Here is a 15,294-nt window from a genome sequence, read left to right on the forward strand (position 1 = left end):
GCCACAGAGAGGGTGGGCCCTACTCAGGACCGTTTCACCATTGGTGTAGAAATAATTTATTCCAGTCGCTTGTTTCTCGAAATTGCTAGTTGCCACTACTACTGCCAGATAGATTAGGTATACTTACGGACGTTTTTTTCGTTCGTGCTCTCTCTTATCAGAACTGGGGACCGGCTTTCGGATTTGGCTTCATCGGTTGTCGAATTACGTGCATACCGTGGAGCCCAAAGAATCCAAAGCAAGACCGAAAGGCAAGTCCAGAGCGAAGTCACCGACCCTCGAGAAAGCAAGATAGGCAAGGAGGAGAAGGGGGAAGACGGAAAATGGGGACTTGACAATGGGCACTGGCCAATTTGGCCCGGACAAGAGCAATCTTGACAACTGATTGACTGACTGACTTGCCCATGTGTGTGCGTGCGTTGCGTGGGTGTGAGTGAGTGAGTGGTGGGTGAGTGAGAGTTGACTTCTTTCTCCAACCTCCAACCAATTGTTCTCAGTCATTGCTCTGCTGATCTTACTCGAAATGTGGCCCGGGACGGTCCCAGTGTTGGAACATGGGCCATCCATTCCCTCAATTGCAGTGCACATCTTTGTTCCCTTCCCTTTTCCCTTTCCCGTTTTCCCTTTGAGTTTTCCATTTGGGAGAGGGAGGGTGGACTAAAGACAAAGAGGACATCCCCCAAATGGCGGACGGGATGCTCAGTGGGGCCGACTAGCTTAGCCGGCGAGTCAATCCCTCCCTTTCACGGGTTGAGTCTATTGGCTTCCAATGCAGCCAACTTCGGTTGAATGTCACGATGTCCCCCCGGCAGGACCAGGCTTGCTATCAGTGGCCGACCTGCTTATTGGTTAGTCGGATGTGCTGCCCTTTTTCCCATTCAATCCTTTAACACCCGCATCCTCTTTGCTCTCTGGCTCTCTCTTTCGCTCTACACCATCACCCCCCGCCCCGCCCAACAAAAGCCCCCACTTTCATTCGGTCTGGAGATGCTGACTGGCCCGATTTGCGCTCACTCGTCCATGTCTGTGGGACAGACAAGCCGCTGATAAGCCAGATAGGCTAAGAGATGATGCAGGTCCCAATTGGTAACGGGACCATAATCCAACAGCGTAGCGAGTAATACTACTGTAAGTTGTAGAACATCATCATTGCAAGGGCTGAACGAGTTGGCCGCCTTGTCATTTGATGGCAAAAATGTGATGGATGGTAAGCGCGCAGCTGTGATGTTGGGCCTCCAGAGCTGAGCGAGCAGGGGAAGGGAAGCATTGTGACTGGCAGAGAGGGAGGATGGGCAATCACAGAAGGTTGGCTACTATTTTGGGAGCAATAATACCTACGGTCTCGGATTGGGGTGTGTGGCAATTCACACACACAGCCATTCCCATGAGAATGCTAGTTAGTAGGTTGCTCATAAATACGGTAACAGAGGAAAAATGGGTAAATTACGTGAGACAAACGGAAATTGTGGCCAACTTTCTACTTTCACACACACACACTCTCTCTTTATCTCTGTCTCCCACTTCTCCTGCAGTCAATCATTGCTATCAGGTAATGGAATCATATTCCTCAAGCCTAAACTACTCGGCCGTTACGAAGAGATTTTCTGGGGGGGAAAAAGAGAAGGGGGGGGGGGCTTAAAGTGGCCATTTGGACCACCACGAGTGGGAATTGAAAGGCGTCAGTCACACCTGGTACGACCTACTATATCAGGTATCGTATAGATAGGCGTCGTACCTCAGGAGCCAGGTATCTTGTGGCATTTCTCCCACACGCTCATGCCATCGCGGCCTCCTATTGGAAATGGTCATCTCCGCATTTACCAGGTCATTACGGTAGGACGTGGGTTCCGTAATAATGGGCTTGGAGGACCGACCATTTTCTCATGCACCATTGAAATGGGGCTTTGAGGGCCGCCAATGTTCCCACTCGTGCTCATGTGCCCCACGCAACTTACGCCTTTTTGGGCTCCGCGGCCGACAAGGTGGGGCCCAGTTTCTGGCTAGTCCGGTCGGGGATTCGTCGTCTCTTGTTAACTTCTGATCCAACTTACTACAACTTTTCTGTCCATCCACTCTGCTCTCCCCCCATTCCCCTCTCTCTCTCTCCCTCCATCCCTCCCTCCTTCCTCCACCCAGAACCCACTCACCCAAATTGAGGAATGGCACAACATGTCCCGGCTAACTTAGGTTGGTCGGGTTCTACCTCTACCTGCCTAGGTTGAATATTGCTCTGCTCCTGCTGCTAACTAAACTAAACTAACTACTAACTGCTGCTGATGCCGCTGACTGTGATGATGAAGAAGCCCGCCGAGGAGGGTTCCACCTCCCGTTGGTCTCCGCTCCCAAGTTTCTCATTCGGTTGGTACTGAGATGTGCACCGGCGCCAATCTGCTATTCTTTGCCGCCCCAGACTAGAAAATCGACTTACCCAGGACGGATGTGCATAAGGATAAAAAAAAGTGGGCAGGTATGATGATAATCCGAGGATAAATGATCCCCCAAAATTATTTGGGGTCGAGAAGAAGGCTGTGGGAGAAATAAAAAAAAAGAGGGAAATGGAAAAATCCAAGATAATAATAATTCACAAAAAAAGGGTTCAAAAAATGAATTCCGAAAAGAAATAAAAATAAATCTTACGAAAAGAGAATAAAATAAGAAAATAATAATAATAAAAAAAGGAAGAAAAAGAGAGTCTCCGAACATATGACACCATACCATTCCGGCAGATTTATTAGTTGATTTATTACTATATTACGATTACTACTACTATTATAGTAGTGACCGTTCGCTGCTGGCACCACCACCAGCGAAAGTAAAGTTCCATGCAGCCCATCTCGCCCAAAAAGGCTTTCAGACTAAAAAGTACGGCTCCAGTCCTACTGCTCACTACTCACGGCGCTACCAGCTCGTAGCACAAGCAGATCAGTCGCTCTTTTATCCACTGCCCATCCTTCTGGCCGGCTTTCCTCTTTCCATATCGGCCCTGTCTCTCATTTTCCCCGCGACTGTCCTCGTCCTTCAAATTAATCTTCTTTATTTCTTATTTTTTCCATTTTTGCCCTTTTTAGACTTGTCTCGATCCTCATCTGGTCTTTCCTTCCTCTCTTCCCTCTCTCTTTTATCTCTCTCTCTTAATCTTAATTGTCTGCCCTCTTTTTCTCTCTTTTACTTTTGCGACTCTATACAGTCTCTCCCGGTTTCCTTGAATCGAGAACGTCCTGAACCATACTCATCTTTTGGTTTGGCTCGTTTCGACATACAAGGTGCCTGTCCTTCCTTCATAGACTTGCGGCATAGTCGTCAGATATAATCCCAGATACCACCAACACGACATTCAACCTTTCTATCAAGAACGAAACAGTCGTTTCTCACAGCATACCAACCAATCAATCAATCAGTCAATCTCGCATCTCATATATACTCTACTGGTTGAGAGCGGTTCCTGGATTATCATCTGTCCTCCCCCCAGTCATTCTCTCTCAAAGCGCAAGCAACTCTGCAAGACATTCATTCACCCTCAGCGCTCATCGCTGTGGACGAGCTACCAACTATATAACTAATAACATTCACTAAAGAGTAGAGCTACTTCTACTCTTGTATTCACAACGTCCTACCATCTGTGAGTGCGCCTCTTCCTATTCCAGGCGCAGTGCGAGTGACTGACCGGGTTCCCTGTTCTTTATCTCTAGACACAATGGACGGAACATACACCATGGCACCTACTCCGGTGCAAGGTCAACCATCTTTTGCATACTACCCTGATTCGCAGCAAAGACAACATTTCACCAGCCACCCCTCAGATATGCAGTCATACTATGGCCAAGTGCAGGCCTTCCAGCAACAACCACAGCACTGCATGCCGGAGCAGCAGACTCTCTACACTGCCCCTCTTATGAACATGCACCAGATGGCTACCACTAACGCCTTCCGTGGCGCCATGAACATGACTCCTATTGCCTCTCCTCAGCCGTCACACCTCAAGCCCACAATTGTTGTGCAGCAGGGCTCTCCTGCCCTGATGCCTTTGGACACGAGGTTCGTCGGTAACGACTACTACGCATTCCCCTCCACCCCACCACTCTCCACAGCTGGAAGCTCAATCAGCAGTCCGCCTTCTACCAGCGGCACTCTTCACACCCCAATCAATGACAGCTTCTTTGCTTTCGAGAAGGTGGAGGGTGTCAAGGAGGGATGCGAGGGAGATGTTCATGCAGAGATTCTGGCCAATGCTGACTGGACCCGATCTGACTCGCCGCCTCTTACTCCTGGTAAGTTGTTATCTAACCCGTTGTCCTTTTACTTGGGTGCCAGATTGGAGGGATGAGTGCGTCCAACGGAAAATGCACGGGGCCGGACATCTAGGGTTGTACAGGGAAACTAACTCGACTTGTTCTAGTGTTCATCCATCCGCCTTCCCTCACCGCCAGCCAAACATCCGAGCTTCTGTCAGCGCACAGCTCTTGCCCATCTCTTTCCCCATCGCCATCTCCCGTGGCCCCCACATTCGTTGCCCAGCCTCAAGGTCTGCCGACCGAGCAGTCCAGCTCCGACTTCTGTGACCCCCGTCAGCTGACGGTCGAGTCCTCCATCAATGCCACCTCTGCAGACCTGCCGCCTCTGCCCACGCTTTCTTGCGATGACGAGGAGCCTCGCGTGGTTTTGGGCAGCGAGGCCGTGACCCTTCCTGTCCATGAGACTCTCTCGCCCGCCTTCACCTGCTCCTCTTCGGAGGACCCTCTCAGCAGCCTGCCCACCTTTGACAGCTTCTCGGACCTGGACTCGGAAGACGAATTCGTCAACCGCCTGGTCGACTTCCCCCCTAGTGGCAACGCCTACTACCTGGGCGAGAAGAGGCAGCGTGTGGGAACGACATACCCTCTCGAGGAAGAGGAGTTCTTCAGTGAGCAGAGCTTCGACGAGTCTGACGAGCAGGATCTCAGTCAGTCCAGTCTTCCTTACTTGGGAAGCCACGACTTCACTGGCGTTCAGACCAACATCAATGAAGCCTCGGAGGAGATGGGTAACAAGAAGCGGAACAACCGCAAGTCGCTGAAGCGGGCTAGTACCTCGGACAGCGAAACGGACTCGATTAGCAAGAAGTCGCAACCTTTGGTCAACAGCCGTGCCACCAGCACGGAGACAAACGCCTCGACACCCCAGGCTGTCCAGGCCCGCCACAACTCCGACGCGCATTCTTGCGCTTCTGAGGCTCCTGCTGCCCCCGTTTCGGTTAACCGACGTGGTCGTAAGCAGTCCCTGACGGACGATCCCTCCAAGACCTTTGTGTGCACTCTCTGCTCCCGTCGCTTCCGTCGCCAAGAGCACCTCAAGCGTCACTACCGCTCCCTCCACACTCAGGACAAGCCTTTCGAGTGCAACGAGTGCGGTAAGAAGTTCTCGCGGAGCGACAACCTTGCGCAGCACGCTCGCACTCATGCGGGTGGCTCTGTCGTGATGGGCGTCATCGACACCGGCAATGCGACCCCGCCAAACTCCTATGAAGAACGAGACCCTAGTACGCTGGGGAACGTTCTCTACGAGGCCGCCAACGCCGCCGCTACCAAGTCGACAACCAGTGAGTCGGATGAGAGTTCCTCTGACTCGCCGACCGTCGACCGACGGGCGCCCAAGAAGCGCAAGCGCGACAGCGACGCCTAGACTGGCGTCCGCTTGGCTTGCAGCTATCACGATGATATGTGACCAGGAACTCCCCATATATCACTTAATAACATCCTATACATAACCTTCCATTCCACTGGTTGGTCTGACTTGGTCTTGCGGTTTGGCGTCCGGGCTTTGTTTCTGGCGGTGACCAGAATAGGAATTACAGGTGTACGGGTTTTGACCGGTTCTGGTGCCCTACTCAAAAAAGGAAAAGAAAAAACGAAAACGATACAAACCATGAGTAAAGGGCACCCTTTATGGGACCGAATATTGGCGAAGCATTAGACCGGCGGCAACGGAACTTGGGCGCACTTGGAGTCCACGGTTGGACCAAAACTAATTAGAGCGCATGATGACTTTCACATTTGAGGCACTGGTGATCTGGGTTGATCTTTTCTCCGATTCCCCTTTCTACTCCTTTTTACCTTTCTTTTTTACCATCTGTTTGCAGCGAGAGAATATCTCCGACTCAATCCTCGCGCGACGGGGGCTATTGACCCCCTGTCCGCGATTTTCTGTGTACCCGATCTCCCACCTTTTTTCCTTACCAGCTTCTGCTATATACTTTATTCTTCTTCTTTTGTTGCCTTCAGTTGCATTCATTGTGCCTATTCGATGTAATATTTTGCACACTCCTGTCATCCTGCCTATTGCAGAAACATCCCCCCAATCAATTTGTGCTGGCCACATGTACAATTTAATACTACCAAATTTCCCCAATCGTTGCCTCATATCCTTGTGCGCATCCTCCTATTTCCTTCTACTCTTGTCAGTTGCATCCACATGTGCATAATACTTGTGTGCCATTTGTGTGGAGCGTATTGTTCGTTCTGCAACTTAGCTAGTATAATTGATATTTTGAACATATCACAACTCATACCAGTAGACTGTAAGCTAGCGTTGTATAATAGTATGGTTGTAGTCTTAGCTATATGCAGCCTATAGATACTTGATAGTATGGCTCGGGCGGCTGCAGTCGGCTTTCCGAGTCTGGCCTCGAACGTCACCCGCAGAACAGAACAAAACCGTGAACTTGATTTCTCCACATATATTTCTAGCTCCCTCAAAACCACACAATTATTCTAATTGAACCTTCTCATCATCCCAGTCCAAATTTCAATATACACCTAACCACTCAACTCTCCACCCGACTCCAGCAAAAAGAGGTGACGAGGGGCCCGATCAATCCTCTACTAAAGGGGAGTGGGAAAGAAAAAAAGCAAAGAAAAATTCCCCCGCACTCAAATCACTATCTACTCCTCTCCCACAATTCAATACAAAACATGTCTACATCAACTACACCATCTCTCCCCCTCCCCACCTCCCCAACAAGTTTAAATGTCATCGCCTTGATCTCGGGAGGTAAAGACTCCCTATACTCTATTCTCCACTGCATCCGGAACGGACATAAGGTCGTTGCGCTGGGGAATTTGTATCCGCCTACTACCACCACAACTACTGCTCATCATGAGGAGAAGTCACAAGGAGATGGCAATGATGAAGATGAAGAAGAAGAAGACATCGACAGCTTCATGTACCAAACAATCGGACATAGCATTATCCCGCAGTATGAATCCGCGTTAGGAATTCCGCTGTATCGGCAGCAGATTATAGGGTCTGCGGTGGATACGGGGAGGGTTTATCGTGATTCTTCTTCTTCTTCTTCATTATCGACCGGAGGAGAAGGGAATGAGGGAGACGAAACCGAATCCCTCATCCCGCTCCTCCAACGCATCAAGGCCGCTCACCCAGAAGCCAACGCCATCTCTGCCGGCGCTATTCTCTCCACGTACCAACGCACCCGGATTGAGAACGTCGCAGCGAGGATGGGTCTCGTGCCGCTCGCTTGGCTGTGGCAGTACCCGGTGTTGCCTGCGCCGGAGGAGAGGTTTGGTCTTGGTGGAGAAGCGGGTCTATTGGAGGATATGGCTGCTGTTGGGTGCGAGGCGAGGATCATCAAGGTTGCGTCTGGGGGATTGGATTCGGGGTTTTTGTGGGAGGATGTGTCGGGGAGGAATGCGGGTGTTAGGAGGAGGATTATCAATGGGATGAAGAGGTTTGTCTTGGATGGTGGGGATGTGAGGGGCGCGGTGTTGGGTGAGGGTGGTGAGTATGAGAGTTTGGCGTTGGATGGGCCGGGTTTCCTTTGGAAGAAGAGGATTGAGGTCCCCAGGTGGGAGGAGGGCGCTGGGGAGGGGGGTGTTGCGTTTGTGAGGGTTAGGGGCGCGAGGTGTGTGGATAAGGATGGGGATGGGGATGGGGTGGTGCCCGGGGATGTGCGGAGGCCGGTGTTGTTGGATGAGGGGTTTAAGGGGGTGTTGGAGGAGGTATTGGGTAGTGAGGAGGTGGTAGGGAAGAGGGAGGCAAAGGTGTCGTCGTCTCAAGGGCAGATGGAGGTGTTGCAGAGTACGAATGGTGGCACGTGGGTGGTTGCTAATATCTCGGCCCCTGAGGCTGGTCCTGGGGCTGCGGAGCAGATGGAGGCGATCAAGGAGAAGATTGAGGCGATTCTGGCTTCTACTGGGCGTGAGGATGGGACTGCGTCTCGGACTACGGCTGATATTGTCTTTACGACGGTGCTGCTGCGCTCCATGGTGGACTTTGCCTTGATGAATGGCATCTACGTCTCCTTGTTCAAGAAGCCCAATCCTCCGGCGAGAGCTACGGTGGCTTGCGGCGATAGTCTGCCAGAGGGTGTGAAGGTCATGGTATCGGCGGTTGTGGATTTGGGTCCTCGAGAGCAAAGGCAGGGTCTTCATGTCCAGTCGCGTTCTTACTGGGCGCCGGCTAATATCGGCCCTTACTCGCAAGCCATGTCGGTTCCGGTACAGGGTTCGGAGCACATGGTTTACATTGCCGGACAGATTCCGCTGGAGCCGGCTTCGATGGAGATGATGAGTGCTTCAGGGGAAGCACTGACGCGGCCGTGGATTGAGAACTATGCCACGCGGTCGGTGCTTTCCTTGCAGCATCTTTGGAGGATTGGGCACGCTATGGAGGTTGACTGGTGGCTGGGCGCTGTTGCTTTCTTGGTGGGAGAAGAGCACATTGAGACACAGGCCCGGCTGGCATGGAACATTTGGGAGCGGATGCATGCTCGTCATGAAGAAGAAGACGACGAAGACGGAGAATCAGCCTTGGATGTCTGGGATATCAAGTATGGAGGCCGAGCGCACGAGCAAGCCACGAGTCCATCGACACCTAACTTGCCTAACTTTGGGGTGGTTCAGTCAGACGCTTTGGTTCCTGCGTTTTTCGCAGTCCAGATATCAGAGCTTCCCCGAGGAAGTGATATCGAATGGCAGGGTCTGGGGTACAGGTGTGGTGGATTGCGGATGGCTGCAGAAGATACGGAGTATGGCCGCAAGACCACTGTGTCCACAGAGCAGAACCTCAGCTACATCGGCATTGAGATCGACATGGAACAGTCGGGATCTGATTTGGACTCGTATCTGCAGCTTGTCCTGCAGAAGCTGCCTGAGGTGGCACAAGGTTCTCACGCGATCATCTATACCAGTCAGCCATTGTCCAAACCTGCGTTCTCCGCGCAGATTGTTCCCTGCAAATCTGTCTGGGGAGCGAAAGGACGAGAGTTGGCAGCAGGTGTCATTATACAAAGACACACCCCGGCATCATAGGCGTGCTGCTTGCTGTAAGGCTGCCGGGCCATGCAGGGGTCCATTGCGCACGGCTTTCAAGTATGCATCATGGATCATTCGACGTCTTAGAGTGGAGGCACCGATACAAAAGTACATATCTCCTGACTCGTAGCGGAAATAGGAGCAACAATGTAGTGAATAAGCTTTTGTAAGATTCAGGAGTGACGATGGGTTCACTTGATGGGCTGATTCCAAGAGGCTCTCCTGCTGACGTGCTGCGCGGCATGTGATAAGCGAAAAAACCCGCCTTTCCGCCCTGGGATTCCGGTTCGATCAAAGCGATAACATTCTCACTTCATCTTCTTCTTCGCTGCTGCCACCCCACGCACCTCTCTTGGGTCAATTCTCCTGGTATATTGACACACCTTCTGTTTGACCCCGGTCATCTGGTTTTGTCATCGCTAACCCTCCGTCTTAACCCAGTGCTCCTCCACCGACCCCATCAGTCGATATGACGTACTCGCTCTAAAGGCCGCTCATCACCCACCATCCATGCCATGGCCGTTTCGCTGAGCCAGGAGGAAGATGAATCGCTTCCTGTCAACGGTTCTGCCCTCGAAATAGAGCTGTCTGACACTCCCCGACAACCCTCTCGTTCCCCTCACCCGTATCGTCGCAAGGGCTCGCATTCATCGTCGCTGCCTGCGGATACCGGCGACCGATCAACCCGTCTCCACTGGCCACGGACCTCGAGCGATAGTGGCACCGAGGCTGATGATGAAAGCACGGGCATACTGAGGGGTCTACCAGCAGCACCTTTGCGACCAAGGAAAGGGTTGCGTTCGGGTCGTCATGCTGTTGGCGAGGAAGACCAGTGGTTTCCCCTATTGCGCCCGTGGCCATCGATAACCCGTTCCACCTCACGGAGCTCGCGGCGGAGCTCAGGAGAAGAAGCTGAGACCTCAGCGACAGGGTTGCGCGAACAGGAAGCTCGGAAGCGGCGTATCGGGATTCTGCAGAGGTTGTTGGAGGCTGCGTTGCTCCTCTCGGTGGGCGGTGTCGTTCTGGGACAAGAAAGCACGAGGGCGATTGCTTGGGCTTGGAGAAAAGGTGCGCGAGATATAATAGTGTATTTGAGAGCTTGTCCCTGTGGTTGCTAATGTTCCCTAGAGCTTCTTGCCCATTCCCTACTTGTCGGTGGGCTTTACGCCGCTTATCCTTTCCATCGAGATGGACGTTTTCGCTTCTCAAGACTACGGTCCTTTGTTATCCCTACGAGTTTCGATCCTGCTCCGCTGCTTTACCCGATCTTGATACCCATTTACGTTGCTTTGTCTTTAGCGCAGCATAGTCCTACTCTAATACTCCCTAATGTCCTCCTCAGTCTCTCATCTCTTCCGCCTGCCTTCATCCCACTGCACGATTGTGTTCACGGACACAGCATCGTCCATTGGATGATCACTCTGCTTCCGGTTATCGTCTCGGAGCAACTATCGGCAGGAATCTCGCCTCCCAAACCTTTATCTCTTCGCGGCCTCAACTCGGAATCTTTGGCTCTTCTTTTTCCTTTGCATCAAGCGTTGATACCCACTTTAGATTTTTTGTTGACTACCAGCGTCCTTCCCGCAGAACTGCAGCTTTTGACAAGCGCTCTGATCAATCTATTCTTATTTGCGTCCTCGCCTCAGGCGGAAATCCTTAAGGCGTTGCTATGGCTTGGTGGCCTGTGCATCTTCATCTCTTGTCGCGACGTGCTTCGCTGGGAAGTGGCTCTGGCCAGGATCCCCAGCTGGAAATTTCGGCGAGCGCCCAGCAACTCGCAGTCACCTCGAAATATCTTCAATGTGCTTGATCACAAGTTATGCCAGCGACTAAGCCGCACGGGCACCTCGGAGGACAATCTGTCGGACAGTGACTCGCCAGAAGGCCAATTCTCGCTCGTCTCACGAAAGACAATGCTCGAGTCGCGTGACAAAACTAAGGCGGGCGAGCCCAATCGCACCGTAGAGGCTGAGGTGACAGAAAGCGTCCGGCAGCAGCCTACACTTACGCACCGGCGACGGCACACGATCTCTAGCGTCAACGAGGTCGCACGCACAGGAAAAGTCAGAACTACGCCCAGTGGGCGACGCAAGCGATCAATGGCCCCTGGTCTAGCGTCGTTCCTGTCGCTGACAGTGCCTCAAGCTCAAGTCCGGAAATGGATGTATGCCTTGTTTGTCTACGTGACCGTGCTGCTCATCATCCTAGGACCTGTTCGAAAATATGTGGGCGAGCAGGCGTTAAACGGAGAAGACCCGTTCGGGTGGGCACTGAGCTATCTGCTGGGCAACGTTTCATGGTTTCGATTCTGGGTGATTATGTGGAACCTGGAGTATTGGATTCCTCTCCCCGCTCGCCTGGACCCTGACCTGTTGGACGCCTCCTGCACTCTTGGTTGGGTCGAACATCTCCGCCGAGATGTCTTCGGGGAGGCTAATTCGCGCCTCCTCGTTGCAGCATATTGTGTTGTGGTACTTGCGACTGGATTGGCGGTTGTGTTACAGTTGAGCTCCGTCGCGGAGGTCGATACGAGACGCAAGGTCTTCCATGGCATGATGGTGCTGATGTTCCTTCCGACGGTGTACATCGACCCCACATTTTGTGCTCTGGCCCTGAGTCTAGTCCTGTCCGTCTTCCTGCTGCTCGATCTCTTCCGAGCGTCCCAGCTGCCCCCGATCTCGCGCCCGTTGACTTACTTCCTTGCCCCCTACGTGGACGGGCGCGATCACCGGGGCCCTGTGATCGTGTCGCACATCTTCCTCCTCATCGGATGCTCGATCCCCCTTTGGCTTTCCCTGGCAGATATCCCTCGGACGGGCGACCATCCCTGGATGGGGTGGAGTGCGATGACCCGGGACGTGAGTATGGTGAGCGGGATCATCTGCGTGGGCATGGGCGATGCGGCAGCGTCGCTCGTGGGGCGACGGTTCGGTCGGCGCAAGTGGTTTTGGGGAGGAGGAAAATCGCTCGAGGGCAGCGTGGCCTTTGCGGTTGCTGTAACGTGTGGCTTGTTGTTCGCGCGAGTCTGGCTCATGCTGGGAGAATGGCCGATTAGTGGAGACAACTATGGACTGCACCAGAATTTCCCCTGGTTGAAAACCGTGGTGAAAGTCATTTTGGCCGCTGGGGGAACCAGCGCAACCGAGGCGATTCTGACAGGATGTAATGACAATGTCGTGGTTCCGATTGTGCTATGGCTCCTCGTGAGAGGGCTTGGGGTTTGAGGAGGCTTGTTGTTGAACCCTACCTTTCCCCGTTTCTAGAACGTCTCTTTGGGTGAAGTTTAGTATGTGGTTCTGTGGTCGCGAAGGACACACATCGATGGGACGCCCTGTTTTTGGTTACCCAAGAATGGCCCGACCGGGGAGGATAGACAGGAAGAACTAAATCAGACCAAAAGGGTGGGAATTTTCTTTCTCATTGTTCCTTGTTTCTATATACAATTGCCTTTGAAGGAATAGAGGAAGAGCCAGGCGTCAGGCGGTCATTTTTGTGGGAATGACGTGGAGGGCTTGTTTTTTTGGTTCCTTCTTCATTCTCAATTCTTCATATTATCTTTTGACAGGAATGTGTGCGTGTGTGTCCCTACTGTGTATGATGCAGTTGCTTTTTCTTTTGATTTTTTTTACTACTTTGGCCTTCCACTTCCCTGTGATTATTGACGGGCAGTCGAGTAAATAGAAATACTACCACCTCCAGATACCAATCTACGACAGCAAACAGGGAGCTACTAGTACTGTGGAGATAACTACTGATAACAATCAGGCAGCATTGCGACGGGGCCACGGGGTTATCATCAACCAGTCAGCAGCCACCGACGCCGGCGTAGGCTTGTTGATCGCCACCTAAGTAAGGTTTCCGTGGGCGAGGCTACGGGAGTGCGCAGTAGAAGAACTTAACAAGTGAGGTAGGGTACATAGCTTTAGCTTATCAGGGCGATCCGGTTCTTCAGTCAGTTTTCAGTCAGTCGGTGGCGAGGTCGCATGGGGAGGCTGTGTTTGTGTCATAGGTAGAAGTAGTTCTGTCCGACGTAATAAATGTTAGTTAACTAACTTAGTTGAAGATGAGTCACTTGATGATAGTAGCCAGCCTCTGGGGTGGGAAATGGGAGCCTGCAGAATGATTCGGTGTCCGGGGAATGGGGGAGAATTCTCCCGCGAACGTTGGGTTGGTTACCATGAAACTGACTGACAGACTGATTGACTGACTGAAAGTTGAACTAACTGGGACTGGGTCGATCGGGGATCGGCTGGCTGGCTGGGGGGGAGGAGGATTGATGATTGATGATTGAAGAAGAGAGGGAAGAGAAAGTGGAGAAAGCAGAGGTGTCACTGCTGCAGTGTCCCTTGGGAAACGAAGGAGGGTGACCTGACTTGGTTTTTACCAGGAATAGAATCTCGTATGGTAAGTTAAGAACATCAGTCAGGCGCAGGTGGAATGTGATGAAGAGGTGGGTTTCAGTGCAGTATTGGTTCTATACGGTATGATGTAATACCGATCATCTACTCCGTCCTTCCTTCCCCCCTCCGCTTCTTCTTCATCCGGCCTCAGGCGATGGATAGGTGGGATGGATGGATGGATTGGATCGCGCCCGTTATCATCGTAACTGTCGCCTGCAGCTTTATCTCTTCTTTGCTGGTAACTAATTTTCCTGGCAACTTCCGGGGTTCCCCCCTGTTTTCCTTTTTTCTGATGGTGGGTTTCTGAGTCTGGGGATTTCCTTCTTTTCCTTGTGCAATCCTGCAGGTTGCTTTGTTGGTTGGTGAGATTAGTATATTTATGAGTGAGTTAATGCCATTTATTATTTTTGTTTTTGGTCTTGTTGCGTGATTTATTCAGTTTCTGTCGTATACTGCATTGGTTGGTTCCTGTCTGTCTTCGTACTTTTTCTCATTGTTTTTTGGCAGATGGATTGATTAGCTAAGGAGGACCCAAAATTGGTTGCGGTCATACCTGAGATACCAGTAGTCTAGTGGTTCCGCTCTTCTGACCGCCTTGGTTCTCCCTCCCCCCCAGGTCATTCAATCATCCGCCAGTCCTATTTGGCTCGTTATCGGCGGTCACGCTCTCTGTCTCGTTGCGCTGCGCTGCTCTCCCAGACATCGTCAAGGATCCCTGGGTCCAGCTGCTTCCCGCCTTTCCTACTCTCTCTTCCCCCATCACATCATTCAGCTTCCTTTCCCACTCACTCATCTTCTCTCTCGACTATTTTTGCTCTGATCTTCTTCTTCTTCTTCTTCTTCTTCTTCTACTTTCTCCTCCTATATCTTCTTGTTTCGTCACCTTCAACCTAACCCTCACCTCGCACGCCATCTCTGGCTTATCTATCACGCCTCCCCACCGTTCTCGTCCCTAGTGCGGTGATTCATACCTTATCGTCGATCCCCCGATCCTCCTCCTTCTATAGTACTTACTTAAAAGTCCCACGCCTTGGTCGTCATCCGTCTGGCCATCCCTGTCGCCCTTCATCCTATCATACAAGCCCCCGTTTTCCGCCTCACCGCTCTCCTGCCTACTTGCGCCCTACTGTAGGTGTGCTGCGCACCCTATTTCTCGTCCCCCAACTTCTCCGACACCTACTCTACTACTACTAGTACTACTGCCTACGCTCTGGACCGTCCCTTTCTTCCTGCCCCGTTTACTGTCCCCGTCGTCTGCCACGCAGTCTAGCCCTCCTTGCCTCTCCTCCTCCGGCTTGCCACGCTCATCCCATCCATCTCTCCTACTTCCTATCTTCCGTCTCGCTTTATCATCCGCTCTATCCACTCGCCCATCACCAGCCGCTCCTCTAACCTACCTTTCGCTCCCCTGATGGGCCTCTTCCATCACCCGACGCTGTTTCTGCCGCTGTTGAGGTAGTGTGTGGTTGACGGGGCGTGTGGTTGGTCTTCAAAGACGCTCTCATCGCCTGGCTGCAGTCATGGCATCTGCACATCATTCCAGGAGGTCCAATGAGGGCCCTCATGGCGAGATGCCTATTGGCCATTAC

The 15,294-nt window shown here is 52.1% G+C and overlaps 4 protein-coding genes across 4 annotated transcripts; all 4 read left to right on the forward strand.

Moving 5' to 3' along the window:
• Positions 1-688: 688 nt before the first annotated feature.
• BO87DRAFT_235643 (uncharacterized protein) lies at positions 689-1,167 on the forward strand. The gene has a single exon (XM_025618794.1). The coding sequence runs from the start codon at positions 790-792 to the stop codon at positions 1,045-1,047; it is 258 nt and encodes an 85-aa protein (XP_025481720.1). The 5' UTR covers positions 689-789; the 3' UTR covers positions 1,048-1,167.
• Positions 1,168-3,694: 2,527 nt separating this feature from the next.
• On the forward strand, positions 3,695-5,658 carry sebA (putative C2H2 transcription factor (Seb1); the record flags this gene model as incomplete). Its single annotated transcript, XM_025624692.1, has 2 exons — positions 3,695-4,268; positions 4,397-5,658. The coding sequence occupies 2 exons, from the start codon at positions 3,695-3,697 to the stop codon at positions 5,656-5,658; spliced, it is 1,836 nt and encodes a 611-aa protein (XP_025481721.1).
• Positions 5,659-5,765: 107 nt separating this feature from the next.
• Positions 5,766-6,543, forward strand: BO87DRAFT_235680 (uncharacterized protein). The gene has a single exon (XM_025618795.1). The coding sequence runs from the start codon at positions 6,014-6,016 to the stop codon at positions 6,455-6,457; it is 444 nt and encodes a 147-aa protein (XP_025481722.1). The 5' UTR covers positions 5,766-6,013; the 3' UTR covers positions 6,458-6,543.
• Positions 6,544-6,947: 404 nt separating this feature from the next.
• Positions 6,948-12,529, forward strand: BO87DRAFT_303575 (putative phosphatidate cytidylyltransferase; the record flags this gene model as incomplete). Its single annotated transcript, XM_025619250.1, has 4 exons — positions 6,948-9,267; positions 9,558-9,674; positions 9,795-10,373; positions 10,434-12,529. The coding sequence occupies 4 exons, from the start codon at positions 6,948-6,950 to the stop codon at positions 12,527-12,529; spliced, it is 5,112 nt and encodes a 1,703-aa protein (XP_025481723.1).
• Between the last annotated feature and the right edge of the window lie 2,765 nt (positions 12,530-15,294).

Source organism: Aspergillus neoniger (genome assembly GCF_003184625.1).
Source record: "Aspergillus neoniger CBS 115656 unplaced genomic scaffold BO87scaffold_9, whole genome shotgun sequence".
Lineage (NCBI taxonomy): Eukaryota > Fungi > Ascomycota > Eurotiomycetes > Eurotiales > Aspergillaceae > Aspergillus > Aspergillus neoniger.